The sequence below is a fragment of the Carex rostrata genome, chromosome 34 (assembly GCF_964058835.1).
Source record: "Carex rostrata chromosome 34, lpCarRost1.2, whole genome shotgun sequence".
NCBI classification, from domain to species: Eukaryota; Viridiplantae; Streptophyta; class Magnoliopsida; order Poales; family Cyperaceae; genus Carex; species Carex rostrata.
In genome coordinates this window covers 4,349,005-4,370,081 of record NC_135951.1, presented here as the reverse complement: position 1 = coordinate 4,370,081, position 21,077 = coordinate 4,349,005, and the positions used below count along the sequence as shown (strand labels likewise).

General features: G+C 32.7%; 2 protein-coding genes across 4 annotated transcripts in view; both read right to left on the bottom strand.

Moving 5' to 3' along the window:
• Positions 1–8,233, bottom strand: part of LOC144548924 (putative disease resistance protein RGA1) — a 49,371-nt gene extending 41,138 nt beyond the window's left edge. For 2 of the 3 annotated variants that reach the window (XM_078297648.1, XM_078297649.1), the window contains exon 1: positions 4,225–8,233. In XM_078297648.1, coding sequence (XP_078153774.1) covers positions 4,225–8,028 — 3,804 coding nt within the window. In that variant the 5' untranslated portion in view covers positions 8,029–8,233. Of the gene's footprint in view, positions 1–4,082 lie in introns of all 3 variants that reach the window. The other variant, XR_013509501.1, reaches the window with a different exon arrangement.
• Positions 1–21,077, bottom strand: part of LOC144548925 (disease resistance protein RGA2-like) — a 91,942-nt gene that overhangs the window by 5,101 nt on the left and 65,764 nt on the right. The window lies entirely within an intron of this gene.

Sequence of the window (21,077 nt, the reverse complement as noted above, 5' to 3'; positions counted from 1 at the left end):
TATCGCCTGATCCAGTTTAGTTTGAACTTCATTTGGTTCACTCGGGCCTGGTTGTTTGACTTCCTCTTTCCAATGCCTGGAGATTTATAGGCTGCCATTCTTATTTGCCTTAGTCTGCCTAAACCACTATTTAGGAAATTAAACTTTGTAACAATTTTATTTAATCTGTTAATTTTGTAATTTTTTCTATGTTAGTTTTTTGGAAATTTATTTTTTCACAAGTCCCATTATTAATTGATGAAGAAAATCTTACTGGTTAACTTGTGTCCCAGTAAACTGTTACTGTGTAATTAAGTTCATTTTTTTCTTTCAGATACTTTCCATGAAGGCAAAAGGAGGGGTGACAAGAAAAAGGAGGTAAAATCCCTTTATTTCTCCCATCAATCCTACTAAAAATAGTGATTTTGTACCTATCTAAAAATATAATATTTCTTTTTATAAAAAATATAAAATTTTGCCTGCAAGTACATTCTTATATAGAAATCATGTTGAACAACTCACATTGACATTTGGACTTTAAAAATGAAAACATTAATCTGTAATACGGACCAATTTGCACTATGCATAGTGCCATAGCCTCACTCTTAATGCTATTGCCACCTATATATGCATTTTGGGCATGACCTGATCTGTTCAAGATAGTAAGAAGCAAAGGGTTTAATTTACGTGTGCCATTATTATGGCTTGACAACATAACATTAAAAAGCTCAATGTTGTAGATGTATTTCGTACTATATAATTTAAACTGGTGTACTTTATAGTCATCTTAAGGTGCATGTGATGCAGGAGGAGGTTGGAGAAGTGTATATACATACCTCTGCCAGATCTTAATAGTAGAAAGGAGCGCATCAAAATTAATCTAAGAACGATGGAGGTATGTGATGTTCTTTTAGCTTTATACAATATGGATGTGCATCTTGTATATGTTGGTTTAATTTAATTTAGCATCTCTTATAGCCAAGAAAGCTTTATGGTTGTGGTAGGTTGCACCATGTACCATCGTACCTACTATCTAGAATGACCATAAATCTCTATACTGGTTCTTGTCAGCGTGTACATGGAAAAACCTGATCCACGGATCCTTTTTATTAATAATATTTTTCTGTAATATTTTTGTTGCAACGCATCTTTCAATGGAATGAGGAGAAAATTTTCTGGGAAAACACGTGAGGAGATAAAAAAAACATGGCCATGGAAGAAATTGTCAATATCTCTGTGGCCCTTTAAATCCAGCAGACTTGAAACAATTATCTCTATTTTTTCTAAAAATATTGTATATTAGATTATTACTCTTGACATCTTTGACTTTCATTTGTACTTTAGAAACCTGGAGGGATTATATCTCTTCTTGATGAGTGTTGGTGCGTAATTCTTAAAATTAAATCCTCAATACTCCTTTGTTTTTCTTTACTAAAAGCATTAGACTTTGAGTTTAATTGGGTTTTTGGGCAAATTGGGCAAATTGATGATATTTAAACTACTACTTAGATATACTTTGTCAATTTATGAAATTAAACTACTTACATATACAGTGCTGAATGCTATAGTATTACCAATGTTTGTCAATTTAATGATGCACAGGGCTGAAATTAAACTACTTAGATATTTCAATTTAATGATATGGTACTACCAATGTTTCTTGTACATTCTTTGTTTTAAAAACAAATTCAATTTGTCATCTGTTTAATAAATAATAATAATCGTCTTCTTGTGAAAGGTGTATATGATACAAAAGAAGCTAGCAGCCAAGCAATTGCTTGTGCAGAAAGAAAGGGATGGACTTTGAAGAAAGACATGAACCAGGAGAGGATGAAAAAGGCGATAACATTGATTCTGCTGCTGCTCATTTAGTGCAAGCTGAGGCTTAATTCTACCTTTTACGTACATTTTTTCTTGAGAACTAATATAGGTATTAGAAACAGGCCAATGTTTCGTCTCTGAGCTGCATTTGCTGTTTTAGGTCCTGTTTTGTATGGTTTAAAGGAAGTTTCAGCTAATTAATTTTGCTCTTATTTTATTTTATTGCAAGTTGGCATGCACAAAATTCAAGAATACAAGGTTACTGTACTGCTTTCTTTTCTAATGTTTTTATTTAATTTTTTGGGTCGAAATGAAATAATAACTCCTACATCCAAAATGATGTAAATCAGATTATGAGAATAGAAAAGGCCAAGCCAAGTGATTTCCTTCTCTTATTTACAAGGCAAGATGGTAAATTACAGCAACAGTCTGGAGTTGGAGATCGATACCTAATTAGAAGGGTATTTGTGTTACTTTTTGTTTGGTTTGTGCATTTGAAATGATCTAATATCTACTGTCGGGTATCAATCCAATCATTGAGTTGCCTAGAATTCTTTACTGATTTATTATTTATTTTATTTGGCTTAATAAATCCAGATAAGGAAAATGCATTGACCAATAAAGATATTAACTACTATGTGCCAGTAAGGCATGTGAAGTGGCCATGTTCATGGTATATAGTTTTTACTTCTCAAACCATTGTCAGTTTTTACTTTGCATGTAAAGATCAGTATTGTCATATTCCAATCTATACTGAGTGGAACCAGTTGGGCTGAGAATCCACAGGATGAATTGGTATGTTTTGTTGTCATGTGTACGTGTTTATTTTAGAGGAATCAAAGAGTTTTAAATAATCATAAATTACTAGAAATTGGTATATTGATTACTCCAGTCAGAGTTTTGTTGTTTCAGTCCCAGTTTGATATATTCATCATGTTCCCTGTACCAGTACCACTTTGAGTCATTGGTACAACCAATGTACCAGTACCACTGTACCAACACCATCTCCTCCCTTTTTCTCTGTATATTTTGTGACAATTGATGTAGTGTTATAATAAATGGTGTTTGAGTCCATAAAGCAACAATTGATTTTGCTGTCCTGGTAATTTTAATAAATGAACTGTGCAATTAAGTCATGCATCTTTTGAGTAGACAATTTAAGTTAGCTTGTATTTCTTTGTATTAATGAGAAAATCGACCCGATATGTCATTGAATCTTCTTTTATGGAAAAAATTATAGAGTTCTCTTTTGACATCCATTTTGACGGGTATTTCTTCATCCTTTCTCTTTGTAAATGGCACTGATGCACCGACTATGACACTCTGACTCACGATGAGAGTCTGTGATCTGAGATGCTCTGACTTTGACACTGAGGCACACCAGCGCCTTCAATGTGCTCATTGCTGCTGTTGTATGTGCTCTTCTATTTTGATTAATGAGATGTTTTTAATTAGCAAGTAACAACTCAACCGGGTCCTCAATGGTATAGTTAGATTAGATAATTAATGTACTTTCTATTTTCATACAACCATGACATTATGAAATGGAAATTTTAGTATGATTATTGTTGTAAATTGTAATTTGTGATCGATACACTGCATTCATGACAAGTCATTATTTGAATACATTTGAATCGAGCTATTATTTGATATCATTGGTACAGAATTATCACATCAAATTATTATCAGAGATGGTTTAAGGTAATTAAAATGACATAATCATATAAATTATCTATTAACATGTCTCTCAATTTTTGAATAATTATTTTCATTGATATTTTTTTATATAAAAATATATTTTTTCTCTTATAATATGTCTCCGTTACAACGCACGGGTACGATACTAGTATATATATATATATATATATATATATATATATATATATATATACCTGCAAGGAAGGCACTGTAGTTCGTTCTTTTCCTTGTGCCTTGTGGGCCTTGTCTGTGCAGGAATGAGTCAACAGTAGAAATAACCTACAAAGTTTTTTGAAGTTTGAAACAAGAAGAGTCACAGATAAGAATATCTTACTGATAAAAAATAAAAAATAAAAACAAATCCATTGCAAGAGCATTTAATTTATTCAATAAATTTGAACAAGAAAATACCTTATTAATATATGGTTGGCAAGTTATGAAGCATTATCCTATTCCATGTATCTGATTGATTTCTGTTATGAAATCAGAGTGGTTCAGAGAAGCCACCTGCCACCACGGCCTTTAATGGACTTATTTTTAGAGAAACAGGCCGGTAACCCCAGGAGCTCCTCCAACAAATCAACTTTCTTGATTTCTAGATGGTTTTGTTTTTTCAACATGAGTTGGGGATCTGTTATAAAAGTAGAGTGTCCTTGTGTTTCAGAGCAATCGGCCACCACGGCCTCTAATTCTCTTTATTTTCAGAGAGGCAGGTAACTCTGGGACCTCCTCAAGCAAATCAGCTCCTGAAATTTCTAGCCTTTCTAGGGCAGTGAGTCTCGCCATTGTAGCAGGCAATGACCTCAGAGAGCTTGCACCAGTGATATATAACAGCCTTAGAGAAGCAGGTAATTCTGGAAGCTCCTCTAGCAAATGAGCCCCATAGATAATCAGATTTTCAAGCACAGTGAGCCTCACCATTGTAGCAGGCAATGTATTGAGATTACTCACATTATTGAGAGTCAACCCCTTGAGGGTACTATTGTTTTGCAGAAGCCATTGTTCCAGCAATCCCTCCATCCATGAACATTTGAAAACAGTTAGGATGCTTACAAAGCTGAGGCTTCTTAGTGGTTCGATGAGAAGGAGAGAGAGGTCATCAATGGAAAGATCTTTGATCTTTAAAGAAGCCAAGCTACTTCCTCGGTCGGCACCATGTGCTTGTTCCCTAGATGAATGTTCAACGAGCTTCTTGCATCCTGATATATGTAGATAATTGAGAGATCCGAATGCTTTTTCTGAGGAGGGAATACAAGAAATATTTGCACAATTAAAAATCAAAAGATCAGTGAGAGCAGGAAGGCTTGATGCTGATTCCAGCAGTGGCTCATCAAGTTTGCCACAGTTTTCTATTAAAAGGTATTTGAGTGCCATGGGAAGGAGGGTGCTCTGGTTATTATCTGCCAATAGCATTGGGCAATCACTTATTTTTAATTTCTGTAGCGATACAAATTTCCCAAATGCACCCAAGCTTTTAAGAGCTGGACAAATCACAATATCCAAGCTTTTAAGAGCACTAAATGAGTTTTGTACAGCAGCAATGGATATAATATTTGCTTTTTGTAATTTCAGCTCAGTGAGAGTAGTGATACCATATGATGCCTCAAGTATTGGTAAATCAAGTTCACCACATTTTCCCATGTAAAGTCGTTGGAGTTTTGTTGGTAGGAGATGGCCCTGAAAATCCATCGCCACTAGCTTTGGGTTATTTGTTAACTCTAAGTATTTTAAGGACGTTAACTTCCGAAACCCATGAGTTGGCAGGTGTACCAATCTCTTACAGAAGTTGATGGTTAATTCCTCAATAGCTTGCAAATCTAGATTGTCTTGCTGCAAAAATCCATGCAAGGATTTTAAGTTGGGGCACCATTCTATCTTCACTACTCTTAGTGATGATTTTGCGGATGACGGTGCAGGAGTGTTATTACCAGAATTTTGATACATAGCTGGAAGAGAAGTCAAGCCCACATGTCTAATTCGAAATTCAGTCAGAGAAAGTGGCATATTAGGTAACTTGTCCAGATTTCGACAATCTCGTATATCAAGAATTTTCAAATATGGTATATTCCCAGAAAATAATTGATTTTTCCAAAAAGGACAATTATGTAATTTAAGGGATGATAGGTTTAAAGGTAGTGAATCCTCCATCCATTTAGGAGATCTTTCGCCACTATAATTATTAATTGTCAATTCCATGAGACTGGAAGGGGGTTGGAGGTTATCAATGATTTTCTCAGGGTGAATAGTATTGCTCACTAAGGTCCATTTCAGGGAGAGCGACATGAGGTTATTCTTCCCTAATAGGTTGGCACCCTTAGCTTCAGTATGATCCCCTATATTCTCAATGTTTTCAATAAACAGATGTTGGAGGTTCTTTAGTGTGCCCAGCTCATTTATACGTTGACCACTCTCTTGTCCAACAAAAAAGGTTAACTGTTGGAGAAATGTCAGCTTGTGGACTCCATGAATGGTTTGCATTATCTCCTTTGGAAGCCTCATATAACGCAACTTAAGTAGATTGGTCATTCCAGTTGTTTCAATTGCTGAATTATATGAATAATATCCTGGAATTTCTAGTACTAGTACTTGCAAATGATAAAGTTTGTAAAGTGAATCAAGGAGCAAGTACTTGAACATTTCATCAGTGACATAATGAGGTCCCTCCACGAATAGGTAGCGAAGGTGTACCAAACATCTTATCTCTTTGGGCATTTCACCATCTCTGTTTCCATATCCAGATCCACATATTTTCAGTAAACGTAAACTTTTCTTAATTAAACTTTTTGGAAGAACAAATGAATACGTATTCCAATGATAAGTGGTCACAACCAAGCTACGTAAATTTTCAAGATGGGAGACCCTTTCCATTTCACATTCATGTACGTAAACATGTCGTACAGTGCTAGGTATGGTAATTGATTTATCATTAGGTTCTATTCTACAACATTCTCCAAAGGAAATGTTTTGGGCCAACTCATGCACCAGATCATGCATAACATATCTCCTTTCACCTTTCCTTAATTCTCCATATTCAAAGAATGACTTTCTCAAAAGAAGATTGAAGTAATCTTCTCCAATATCTTCTAGCCTTTCTTCTTGACTTGATTGTTGCTGGACGAATCCAGAACAGATCCACATTTTGATCAAGTCATCTTTATCAAACTGATGATCTTGAGGAAATATGCTACAAAATCTAAAGCATACCTGCAAATTTGCTGGTAAATGGTAGTAGCTCAATTTCAAAACCTCCACCACAACCTTTGCTTTCTCTAAGTTAAATAGAGACCCCTGATTCAAAACTCTTCTCCAATACTGGTGGTCCATACTTGTATTCAGCAAGCATCCGATCACTTTTGCTGCTAACGGACTACCTCGAAGCATTTTTAGTATTTGGTCTCCAATTCCTTGCAAATCTCTATGATTGTCAAGGTTAAAACCATGAAATGCATAACTCTGAAAGAGCAATCGCAACTCTTGCTCTCTTAAGCCCTGTAATGATAGAGATTCATGCTCTGTACTTATCACACTTGCAAGCAAGTCTGCCACTGATTTCATTCTAGTAGTAAATATGATTTTACTACCTTCATTTACAGACCTCAAAGGAGCAAACATTTGATCCCAGTCACTCCTTTTCTCATCATTCCATATATCATCTAAAACGAGAAGAATTTTCTTTGAATGTATATTTTCTTTTAAGGTCTCTTGAAGTGCATTTAGTGGTTTATTACTACAATTATTTTCCCCAAGTTCACCAAGTATTTTTCTCGTTATATCTTCAACACTGAAGTTAGTAGAAACACAAACCCAAATTGTTTTGTCGAAATGATTTGACCTGCGCATCTCTTGATATGCATATTGTACAATGGTGGTCTTTCCTAATCCACCCACCCCGACAATACCAAACGAAGAGAGGCGAGCATCAGTTGGCCGCTTTAGCCAATCAATTATCTTGTGCTTCTCAAATTCCCGGCCAAACAACTCTCTTTCAACTAAAAAGGAAGTAGTTTCACGACTAAAAACTTTCCTGGCTTCTTGCTGTGATTCAGAAAGATTCTGAATACCAAACTGATTGGCAGCTTGAAGGACATTACCCACACCTTTAGCAGCCTCATCCAACATTGTTACAGCCTCCTTCAACCTCTCCAAAGTATCATCATTGATAGTACATGTTTTTCTCTTCTTTGAACTAGAAGCGGATCCACCTTCCTCATCTCGGCCTTTCACCATATCCTCCAGCTTTTTGTATTCCAAATCATCAAGCATGTCTTCGGATGCTTCAACAGCTAGCCTAAACTTCTCGACCCATTGGCAAAAACTCGGGTCCTTCATCTTGAGAGCTTCGGCAATGCTCATGGCATCTTTGATTTGGGGAAGAGCTGTCTCTATCCTCTTTAGCTCGGCTACACCGTTAGCTGGCAGCTTACGGTTACCCAAGTATGAAAAACCCGCGCTGATGAGTTCCCCAATAACAGCAGACCCCGCCCACTCAGCAATGGTACCTGCCAGTCTTGCAATGGTTGAAAGAGCCATCTTGAAGTTTCTTCTTTCTTCTACTGCGGCCGCTTAATTTTTTTCTCTAATTTTTAGTTTTTTTTAGTTTTGTTTTTTCCTTGCTAGTGCTGCTTGGGAATCACAAATAACTAGTAGCAATTTTTTTTTTCTTTTGTAAACACGTACTAAATTGGTGATTGAGAATGAAAATAGCAAAAGGCAAAGATTGGTTGGTTAATAAGCAAGAGATCAGAGAGGATCCGAAACAGAGATTGTAAAAGAGAGAAGATGAACAGAGATTGAATGCAGTAACAGAGCTAGCTGGATTGAACGCACTAATCTAGAGCTTGACTACAACATCTCAAGTCTTTTGCATTATTGTAGAATAACAGATGCTATGTGGCATTCACAGACCTGCAGGTGATAAGAACACACTAGTCAGTGACCCGCCACACTGTCAGGAAATGCTGTATTGGATTTTCTGAGAAACAATTTTGCATTAGATGAAATATGGGCATTATGGAAAATAAAATATAATTACTTCTTTACATTATTTTGCAAAGTTATAAATTGGTTTCAAAAATAGAACCAAACTGAATTGATTTAGCATTGCAACCGGACTGAACTGAACAAAAGTTTTATTTCGGTATGTTTGATGTTTTAGCTAAGTCACTAAGTTATAGGAAACAGATTGAGAATAAGATAGCAAAAGAGATGAGAATTAGAGATTTTGGAAAGAGATACGTTTACCAGATGGCAACAGATCGAGCAGATGGCTGAGATGAGAAACAGATGGCGGAGATGGCAACAGATCGAGCAGAGGGCTGAGATGAGAAACAGGGATTTGGACGCGCACCCTACGGCAACAGAGATTGCAAGATAGATTGAATGCAGTACCAGAGCTTGAATGCAGTAACAGAGGTAGCTGGGGATAGAATATAACGCACTAGTCTTAGTCTAGTGCTTGACGTCAAAATTGTAAGTCTTCTGCAATATTGTAGAATAACAGATTTTATGTGGCATTCACATAGTTACAATCCGTGTAGAATAGGAATACAATACAAGTAGTTGGTATTTGGTGAAGGCAAAGTGGAAGCGTCAGTGACCCGTCAGTAAATTTAGGAGAAACACTTCTTTTGGTGGAACACTTATTGCTTCAATTACTTTTGTTGTTATGTGAGAAGCACTTTATTCCATTGTGAAAGAGAATAAAGTGCTTTTATTTATCCTACTCTGCAATCCGTCCAAACAAATTTGTAATATACACATTTGTTATGTGGGAAGTGGGTTTCTCACAAAACCCAAAACATAGTGTTCATAAATTAATAGAGCAGTTGTTAATTAATAACCCATGGCCCCATGCCCATCCCTCAATTGAGAATTAATTTATCTGTGTTCACATCCGCATGGTACTTTGTGTTAAAGTTGCCAATTAAAGCTTACTTTACACAAAGGTGCTACTTAGTGCTTCCTTTGGTGTTACCCAATGATATTTCTAATTTAAAGGTACAGATAACAACGTGCCTACTTTAGTGCTTACTTTAGTGTTATCCAATGACATTTCAAATTTACTCCGTAGGTGAAGAGAAAAAAAAAAAAAAAAAGTTTATTATTATGTGTAATATGTAAAATATAATTATCAATTTTAACAATAGGTAGTTGTTTCTTTCATAAATTTTTAGATGCAAAATGTGTTTCCTATATAATATTATAGACCAAGAATTCACATGTTTCCATTATTTATGTTTTGTAAAAAAATTGAAATAAGAGTAATGTAATATATTACATACCACCATTGAATCCGAATTGAGCTGAGTTGCCCTCAGATTCGACTCATGAGTAAACGGAATCAGTCAACTCAAGTTTAGACGATGAATTGCATCCGAGTTGATTCTGAACAAGTTACGAATCATGAGTATTTTGTGCACCCCTAGGAATCAGAATGCTAGAGCAATGTTTTGGAACTCATTATAGAGCGATTATGATCAACATTACAGTATAATATTTTAATCGTACTGCTTTAATGACGAGTGAAAAGTGTGTAAGAGATTAGATTAAGAACCTGTGCGAATCACGTCACAAATCCTATGGTTATCACTTTTGAGGAGCCGGGATGAGCTCTGCTTCCCCACCCCTTTTAAGAATCCATGCATACTATAAAGCACAATGTTATCAGAACTAGACTGCACATCAACTCACTAAATATTCGATTAAACGGTTCACTAGTCGGACCAGTGGTTCAACCTGTTTAATTGCTAATTTTTTTAATATATATAACTTATTATCTGAGAGCCAAACTATACTACTAGAATTTCAGTTCTTTCAATGTGCATTCTATGTTATTTCCAAGGGGAAAAAGGCTGCTGGAAATAAAATTGTTTTTTTTGACACACCTAACAATTTCCAACGACAAGACTATGGAAAAAATAGCGCATAGAAATCTGTTGCCTATCTTTGAAAATGTATCTTGTCTGCCCTTGAAAATACTTTTGCATGACCCATTACCTACCAGATAGACCAAATACTATATTTTATTGATAGCACATGGAAATACCTCACCCCATGTGCATGAAAATAGGATAGAAGTAGTGAGACATATTATTTCCATGAGCTATCCTTGGAAATGTTTTGGCTATATATTATGTTTATATTATTTTATAGTGAAATTAAGTTCATGAAAATACTAAACCACTATACGCAAGGATATATTATTTATTCAATTTATATTATTTTCTCTCTACAAGAATAATAACAGTTAAAAGAATTAAGAAACTACATTTTGTTATACGGCAGTATAAAAAATCACAACATATTAATTTTTTTTTCTCATCTACATGAGATATTATTCTAAACAATTTAAATTAGATTTGTTTATCTCTACGCCTCTTATTTCAAAATGGTTATCTTACGTATTTGAAATACCGCACTATTTTACATTCAAGATCTCTGAAGTAATTGGTATACCTAAGTTAATATGCTTTCCAATCTTATACCTAAGTTAATATGCCGGGTAAAAATTCCAAATAAATGGAGGTATTATAAAGCAACAATAATTCACATGCAACACCTATGCATACAAAATTGTAGTATTCGTAATTCCTAGGCATTTTTGTATTATTGCATCTCAATAGAAGGGCCATTTTTATATCTCTTTAATAATATGGGTTTTTTTTCTCTCTCTAAGGACTAATGAATTGGTAGCTTACAAATGTTTTAAATTATACATAAAAAAAGAAGTAAATCTATTATATGCTCTTTTACTATTTGATTTTTCTTTTTCTTTTTTTCTTTTTTTCCCTATTTGTGTATAATTTATTCAGGCCTTATTAAACTTTAGACGAACTTCAAATCGACCTTGCTAATTAGTTAGTGACTTGTGGATTCAAAGAAGTTTGAATGCATGACATTTGAAATTATAAAAATAATAAAAGTGTGGTTCATTTGCCATTTTGGGCTGCCAATTTCCATTATAATTGAGTGTTGTTATCAATAATTCAAAACCATTTTCTAGCTCATGGAAAAAAATGGATTTTCTAGTAGTGATGGCTGGTTCAAAATCTTCAAGCGTCTTTTGGTAAACGTAACTTTCTCCTCAAATATGTAAATGCAGAGCCAGGATCGCTTCTCAGATCGATAACAGTGCTAGGAAGGCACTTAATTTGGTTGCCATAGAGCTCTCATTCATATATGATATTGAAAGCACTTTATGCTGTGTATTGCGCTGTCTCCATAATGTTAGCACTTGGGGTATTTAATAATCATCTGAAGATATAATTTGGTACACGTTCATTCGAACTCGGTTAAAAAATATATCGGAAAAATAATTCACTCGAACTTGTATATGAAAATGAGTCCGTATAAGCTCAGTCCTTGTCAAACAGTCTAAATTTAAACATACATCTCTAAATTTAATATAGAAAGTAAAAGATCTTCAACTATTTTACGTACGGAACAAATTTTGAAATAAATTATTGGCCGCAATGTTCAAACGAATTGAATTGCTCTGAATATCATATCGAATTTAATATGATATTTTACATTCTTAGAGGATTAAATATTAACTTAAAAAAAAATATTTATATGCCTTGCTGTCTCTTAATTTTGTGCTACATACTTGTTAATTAAATTTTGAGATTGTTTTTGTTTCGAGACAACATCTATGTAGTTGAATCCTGTAGAATTTTTTTAATTGATTATGTTTGATGAGGAGGGTTCTAATGCCTCTATCATTCCCTTATTTTTAAAAATCTTAAAATTGAAATAATACCGTTGGATATGAACTACATCATTTTATCTATGCATGTATAAAAAAGTATAACATTTCAACTTTGTTTTGGTTATCATCTTGAGCTTGTAAAATGTATACTAATGTGGATAATTTCTAGACGTTGATTTTTCAACCTATTGATTCATATAAAAGCAAAATCAAAATGTAATATTTTTTTATGGACACAGAGAGAAAATAACATAGATCACATATAACGGTTTTATTTTGATGTTTAAGTTTTAAACTTTGAATTATTTAAGTTTTTAAAAATGTAGGCATGATGGAGACACAAAAAATGGAGGCATTTGAACCCTCCTCATGTTTGATACATTGGTTTTCTGCTCTCATATTATAATTTTGGGAATATAGCGCTTTGCTGTATATTTGTTCTATAATCATCATAAATTTTAGAAAAATATGAGAGACGCTATGGTGCTATGTAATGCACAAGCTTTGATCCACAGGCGTTAAATTTGTGTTAAGATGCGCACTGGATGAAAATTGAAGCACATTGAATGATTCTTGTATCGAAGTAAATAAGTGTACATTGCAAAAGTACTATATATAGCCTAACTCAAAAAAATATTTAAATGTGAAGATTATATAAAATTAATTATTAGCTTTATAATAGAAGTTAGAAGTTTATAAGAAGTAATTTATTAAAAAGTTTTGTGACTGGATGGAGATAGGCCTATAACTATATATGAGCAAATAAGATGGACCCAATTTATTTTTTCTTCACAAGTGAAAGCCTCAGAGAAGAGTTTGAAGGAAAATTTAATAGAAACCTGTTTAAATAAGGTCATAAAACCATGTTTTAATATGGACCCAAAATTCTAAGCGAACCATTAATGCGCTAGTGTCAAATTCTAGCTGCTAGTACGTTGCAAATGGATTTTGCAGCTTGATGCAATATAATTTTTGGTCAGATTGATTTTCTGTTATATTTTACCTAATTATTTATGGTATGTAATCAAAATACAAATATTTATCTAGGAAAAATATCCCTTTTTTTCTTTTCATTTTTTGTATGAGTCATTTTTGTCTATTTAACTCATGCAAGACACGTTATTTATTATGCTATATGAACCTAGAAATAAAAGTTATAATATGATATGTTTATAAATTAAACATAAGTTATGATTCCTTTAAAAAATATTGCTTCAAACCGCCATGTAGCTAGTTTTAAAAATATGGAATTTGGAGGTAGCCAAAATCCATTCTTTGACCTAAATTAAATTCTGTGAATTTTTTAAAGGCAGTGTAAATATAAAAAAAAGCTACTAAATACAAATTGAGGCAAGTATTTGACGATTGAAACATTTGTATATTAGTCAACCAAAAATTGAGGCAAGTATTGGTTTTAGAGGAAAGTACTTCATTATTCTATTCCAATTCAAGGTTAATTTGTATCAGTTTGGTGTCATTCTAAAATAATTTCATAGTCTGAGTTTGGCTTATCAATTCACGTTTCTTTTTTTAAATATTAAATAAAGTCCCACCTTTTTTTTGTAGTAATATGAAGACATAGTAAATGCATCACCCCTCTCTAAGCATGAATGGGGAAAAATCATGATATGAAGTGTACAAATTTTGTTTTTTTTCACGATATTTGAATTAACCACAAAATTTATAGGAGTATTACTTTTAACTCATCTAATTCAAATTCTTTAATTTTTTATGTGCTAGATGTGTTATAATACACATGTATGTATGGTCTTATACCGTGATTATCATTGATATCAAAATTTGTCTTTCTTCTTGTTCAATTTTTAAATAAGATGTATTGAAATAATTCAGATTTTGAAGGAAACAAAAAAGGCATGTTGACAAATAAAAAAAAATAGGATCCGATAAGCCTCAGATCTGTTAGTAATTTTATTTTTCATTTGTCATTTTAAGAATAAAGTGATCAATATATATGTACCTTCATCCTTTTTCTATTTTTAAATATTGTACCTTTACTTGGCTAACGTTAATTTTATAGGCAACTATATATTTTTTTTTTTTTTTTGTACAAAAGGCATGGCAGCGTGACACTCATTTCTTGAGATTGAGGCTGTCTTGAGATGCTTCTTCTTTCATTTCTTTTTATTTCTCGTGTACTTTAATGTCTTTAAATATCGCATGATTGGTTGTTGTTAATAATCTATGAGATGAACTATTGAACTGTTTAACATGATTAGTATACTTAAACATATAATAGTGAGATGAATTTAGGTCAAACCATTTAATCAGTTAGTTATTTGTTGATTCAATTGTTTCTATTGTGATATATATTTGTTACTTTAATTTTGAGATTGTTTTTTTCTCGAGATGTTTTTTTTTTCTTTTAGATTTGGGCTTGGATCCCATGTAATTTCCTTTTATTGATAATTTCGGATGTATTGGTTTTCTGTTATGATATAATAATTTTAGGATTATAGAAGACATAAATAACAGTAGAGTCAGACTCAGCGCTTTGCTGTGAATTGTGCTCATAATCACTATATTTTTGAGAAAAAAATTAAAATGTGAAAATTATTTAAAATTTATGATAGAAGTTAGAAACTCATAATAAGTAATTTAGCAGATGCGCGCAACTTTTTTTGTAGCAGCGTATCATAATGCGATTTAAAAAATAGAAATAGAATAATTTTAAACTTATTAAAACTAAATCTCTCAGCCGTGTGATTACATATTACACGGATTAATTAGAATAGTATTAAGAAAGTTAATTAAATATCTTAACAGATGGACGGATTAATATCTCATAATTATCAGATTAATTTCTTCCCGGTGCTTGTCTTCTTTTGTATTGCACTGCAATGCATTTTATTAATTGTTCTTATTTTTTTAATGTATGTTAGTTAAAATTGCTTATGGTTTCTTCGGATTTGTAAACTGAAGTTTAATGTACAAGTCAGATTGGATCAACTAATTTTGAAATTTTGAGCAACTAAAAGAAAAAAAGAGGGAAAGGTAGAAACTTAAATCGTATTTTGAAATAAGTGCAATACTGTCCTTTCAATTTTTTATATGGGCTGGGATTCATCAGATGAAGGTACAACTCACACAAATTTTGCAACCGTTGTGGGCTCATAATTTTCAAAAATGAAATAAAATGCATTTTATATTTTAGGCCCAAGATGAAGCGTGAAGCCCAGATTGTGCTGTGCAATTACGATTACACGTGTCCCTCCATTCTTAAATCTTCCTGACACGTGTCCCCAAATTCATTCCTTGACTTGTAGCTTCTTCATGTAATTTTTTCCCCCGTCTCTTTCTTTCTTTCGATTTCTTCAAACCAACCAACCAAATCTCACTCAGTATCAATTTTGTAATAAAACAGAAAGATTAATGTCAGGTGCACAAGGAGCACAACCCAAGGGGTCTTTCGCCGCCACCACCTACCACATTGTGCCGGATTCTGTCACAGAAGATCCACCGAAGCCTGATCAGAAATTGGGCTTTTTCACAAATTGACGGATTTCTTATGTGTTTATAAGAATGTTAAAAGAATTTGGTCAATTTCGAACAACAATGACAAATAGATGGATCCAAACAAAAAGGTCTCCTTTTTAGACTCGTGAATTTGGATGCATTCCCGATTTATGGTCTAAATTATTTGAGAGAAACGGAGCGGAAATGTGTGCTCTTGTTTGTGTTTTTTCAAATTAACAGAGCACAACGATACATTACATTAATCTACTACTGTTATTATATCATAGGAGGAGCTGACAGAAACAGACAATCATAATCACAATTCAAGGTCCTTGTTTTGTTTGAGTAATTCAAGATTAGGTGAAATTCAAGATTAGAGAATGATTTTTATCACAATTCAAAGTCCTTGTTTTGTTTTATATCATAGGAAATGTGTGTTCGGCACACTTTCCTTAGAACTTCTTAGAGCTCCTTAAGGGACTAAGGAGTCTTAAGTTTATCCAATACTTGCTGCTTTGCAAAACTTAAAATCACTATCTTAAGCTTGTTTAAAATTTTAAGCCATCATTCTATATAACGTAAGTAATTGGTCCTTCTCAAGAAAAATAAAAATTTAATTTCTTAAATTTCACTTGCTAAAAACATCTTTTTTAGTGGAGCTTAAAATTTAAGTCTAACCAACTAAGCCAACACACTCATATTGCTTAATGAAGTCAACATGAATGTCAGCACGCGCATAGAGTTTGAAGGTAAGAGGAAAAGAGATTGTTGTGAAGAGAGTCGTTTATGGATGATGGGGTTCTGTTAAGAGCTTATATGTGTGTTTGAGTTTTGTTGTTTCCCTTGCTGTGTTTTACTCCGTGTGTGCATGAGTCGAGAAGGAGAGAGAAAGGGATTTGAAGATCGGATCACAAACAAGAAAATAGGTCTGGATCTGATCAGGCCCAAGAGAACAAAAAAAAGAGAAGAGAGCCCAAATTTAAAAGATCTCAAATTAATTTGGACCTAGTCTGAAAACCAAAAACTAAAAAATATAGTCCACATTCAGAATAAGAAAAATGTTAACTATATTACTGTCCCAATTATTTTTGAACCCCAAAACTAGCAAATATTTGAAATCAAACTCAATACATGCTTTTTGCGTGGTTATTTCACCAATTCTTCACAGTACAATTTTTGTAAATTCATATTAAGTATTATGTATAATATATATAAAAATAAATAATTTTATTTTAAACTGTTTATTACATAGCAAATGCTTAATTTTATTATTACTAAATATTTATATTAATCCTAATAAATAATTAGCTGATAATTAAAAGTAATTTAATATATATTTGATAATTTGGGGTAATTGATTACATAATTATAAAAATCAATTTATTATGAGGGTGGATTTTTGGCGGTTCATATAACAATCACAACATTCAGTTAATTCGAGTAACTATTTTTCGCCCTTATGCGGATGAGTGCACAGTGATGCCGACAACTATTCAAATTCGCCTCCTTTTTGAAAACCCATACAATCTCTATATATGAAGTTCCTTCCAATGATTCGATTCATTAATCATACTGAGTTCTCCGATTTGCTCTCATCCGCCATAACTCTGAATTATAATATTAACTCATATTAGAATCTATCTTACATTATAAAATTATTAAACAAAATACATATTATTTAAAATTATTAATAAAATATTTTTGTGAGTTCAATTAGATACTCTTCTTTACTCTATCCACTTCTTTCCATTTTATTAATGACAAATGATAGTTAAAAAAAACAATGCTTAGTAATTAGTTTATCTTTAAAAAACATGCAAAAATTCAAATATTTTTATATGTTGTAGTTGTTTGGATATAAATATTTAAGAAACCTTAAGCTAAAACAAAAACTTTCCTTTGTTTTGACTTCCTCCAATATTTTGCTTAGAAAAATCTAGTTTTTTTTATTCAAAAATAATGTCGATAATAAATTTCGCTCAAAATCCAGAATAAACTTTACCATGCATGATGCATGTATATTGGAAGTTTCTCAAGCAATGTTTATTAGCATTAGAGTGGGGTTGCTTCATTTAGTAGAAAGCATAACCCAACAAAAGAAATCACACATATGTTTTCCATGCTTCATAAATTTTGCGTGTCTACATAATATTTTTTGAATGATTTCAGTTAAGATATTCATAAAATTTGCACGCCATGATTAATTAAATTGTAGCTGTGCATCTTTTTGTGTTACTGAATGAAGTAAAAAAAATTTGTAGCTACGTGTGCACCTTTTCAAATTGCACCCCATAGAACTAAGTACAGAAACCAAAATGTGATTGAGACATGATGGGGGTTTCATATCAAGCAATCCAGAGAACAAAGAAAGAGTAAATTAATTAATTTTATGCTAGAAAAAATCTGTAACTTGAAAATATATCAAGCAACCTAGCGACATTCTCTAAGGTAATAATTATCGTGAAAAATAATTGGATGATTTTGGGGTTTGAGAAGACAAGATAATACGAAAATTAATGAAACTAATTAATACGAGTAATTATAATTATCAGACAATGATCTGGTCCGTATAATGGTTGATTAATAAAGATTGGCTTGACAAGGATTGAAATAAACTACTGCATCCAGGGCTCCGAACAAGCTGTTCTGTCCGTTGGATCCGGAGACCATCGCTCACTGATGTGTGGCGCGCCAAATAAATGGTCCTTATAAAGGGCACCTGGTAGACCATGCATTTGTTTCCAGAGAAAATCACTTAGAAACGGCCTAGGGGCTTCACCTCAAAAAGGAAAAAAAGAAAACGAAAACGCTAACAAACGTGTGTGAGTTGCGGGACCCACCACGGCGTGTTCCTTGCTTCCATTATTTTCTCTCTAGTGCATCACTGAAAATCTCTTGTTTCATACTAGAGGTTTGAAACACTATAAATTGGAACTGATCTCTATTTTGTATGTTACTTTCAACTCTAGTGCATCATTGAAAATATCTTGGTTCAAACTTGAGAGGTTTGAAACACCATATATTGGAACAGATCATTATTTTGTAGGTTACTTTGAACTTGCTATATATGTGATTGCGATAATATGGCTGGAAAAAAAATTAATTAAATGTTATGTTTTAGATTTTGGAATTAGATCAAAGAAAAACGTAATTGCAGAAGTTATCAATATCGTATTTCTTAAAAATAATGTCGATTCCATTTGATCAAATCCACGAGTCAAAAAGCATTCAATAAAAAGAAAATTCATCTAGTATGCATCATAGTGCATGCATAGTCGGAGGATCGATGTACACTAAAATAACCACAATGCATATATGTTGGAGATGAGGAATGGACCAATCCATATTTAGTAATATCTTGTTTTTGTACTTAATCATATAAAAATTAAAATATAAGAATGTATTGATTGCAATAGTAAAATGGAAAAACAAGATTGTTCGTAACAAGTTTACATCTTCATTTGTACAGATGGCTCCATATTATGCCACCAATTTCGATCATCGCTGCTGTTACGGCCATCTTGTCTTTTCTTCTACCAACTCTCTATTGTCTGCTTCAAGTACGATAGATTAGGTCATGGTTCTTTCCATTGTCGATCATCAACCTTTATTCCTAGCCCCACCTCCGTTTCTTATACTAAATCTTAGATGGATGATGCAAATTGCCATCCAATTATCAAAGTCTATCGTAATCAAGTAAATAGACAGTTTAGTTAATCTTTATTTAACATTAATATTGATCATGTCATAGTTTTGAAGACTGACAAAATTATCAAAATAACAATCTGTCCGAGTGATCCTTCTATATATTATGATGATTGCACAACTTGCACATAAGATATGAACAAATGAAATAATCCTACCTTTAAAAATATCGAGGACATTGATTTCCAATAATTTAATAATTTTATCAGTATAGATCAAATTAATACTTACTGATTTATGCCATTTTTAAATAACTGTCAATTGTTTTTGGTTTACTCCAATATCGCATGCAGTCACTTTTTCCAAAATGATATTATATAATATTAATATTTAGTTCCATATAATTTATAAAGTTGATGTCTATTATTCAAATGAAGTTTCTCTAAATGATGCATTTATAACCTGCTAGAGAGTGGGCATCCGGTCATATACTACAAAAGACTGGCACTTTTTGTGATGGTAAAAAGTGACTTTTTGCGACGGAGTACCATTATCAACGTGCTTTTTCTATTAGTGACGGTACTTTCCGCGACGGAGGCCCGTCATAAATGTGTTTTTTCTCTCGCGAAAAGTGTCTACCTTGTTGTTACATCTAACTGGGGAGCTTTACCTAACAAACAAATCATGCATTTTTGATCTTCCAGGCATCATAAATTTTAGTTAGCGTCCAAAGTATGACTTAAAGATAGAGTATAGTTTGAGAATGCATAAAGTATCATAAATTTTTGGTCTTCCACATCATAAATTGTAAATGTATTTTCATATTGTTTTAGTTAGCGTCGTACAATTTTAGAGAGGCTAAACATCATTACAAGAATTGAGCAGAGTTTGAATACAGATAAGCTAACATCATTTTCAAAAGTTCAATAAAATATAAATTTGTATTATACAAAATAAGATTTTTCACTATTTTGCTTCTTAAAAAAATTACTATAACAAGTTTATTATTTAGTGATTAATTATCTGTATCAGAAGAACATGGAACTCTTAATTCCATTTTTATTTTAATAGTGCCTAACATGTTTTCTTCTTAAATTCGTTTTTCTATTTATTTTTTTTAAACTGGTTGAATTGTTTGGTTCAGTTCAGTTTAGTAATTTTTAAAACCAGTTAATCCAAACTACCCGAAATTTTTAAACCCGTCTCGCACTCTAGAACAAAAAATCGAATTCCTCTCCCTCGCTCTCACGTCACGCTAGTGCAGTTATCAGGCGCACTTCATGCAACCCTTCATGCACAATGTCACGCGCACCTTCACATACATACGCCTTTGCCAAGTTTTTTGTCATTGTTAGTTAACAATTCAAAAAATTCACAAACCTTGTGTAACATCCTAAAAATTTGAAACATGAAATCATAAAGGATCAAGTTGCAAATATGAAATATTTAGTGGTCTAAGAGAAAAAGTACATAAATTAATATATCTGAATTCATCCAAAAACCTTGCTTGGCTGAAATTGCGTTACCTTAGTTGTACTCCATTTAATTAATATAATAATGCGGTCAAACACCTTAATTCTCTTTCTTTGGAAAATAAGACAACAAGAATACATAAAAATATACTTTTCCATCTGAATGAACGACATGTATATAATTATATATAAAAAAAATAAAAACACTTATAATTCGGTGCTTCCTATACCTTGGGGAAATCAGAATCATAATCAATATATTCCTTGGAAATAACGAAAAG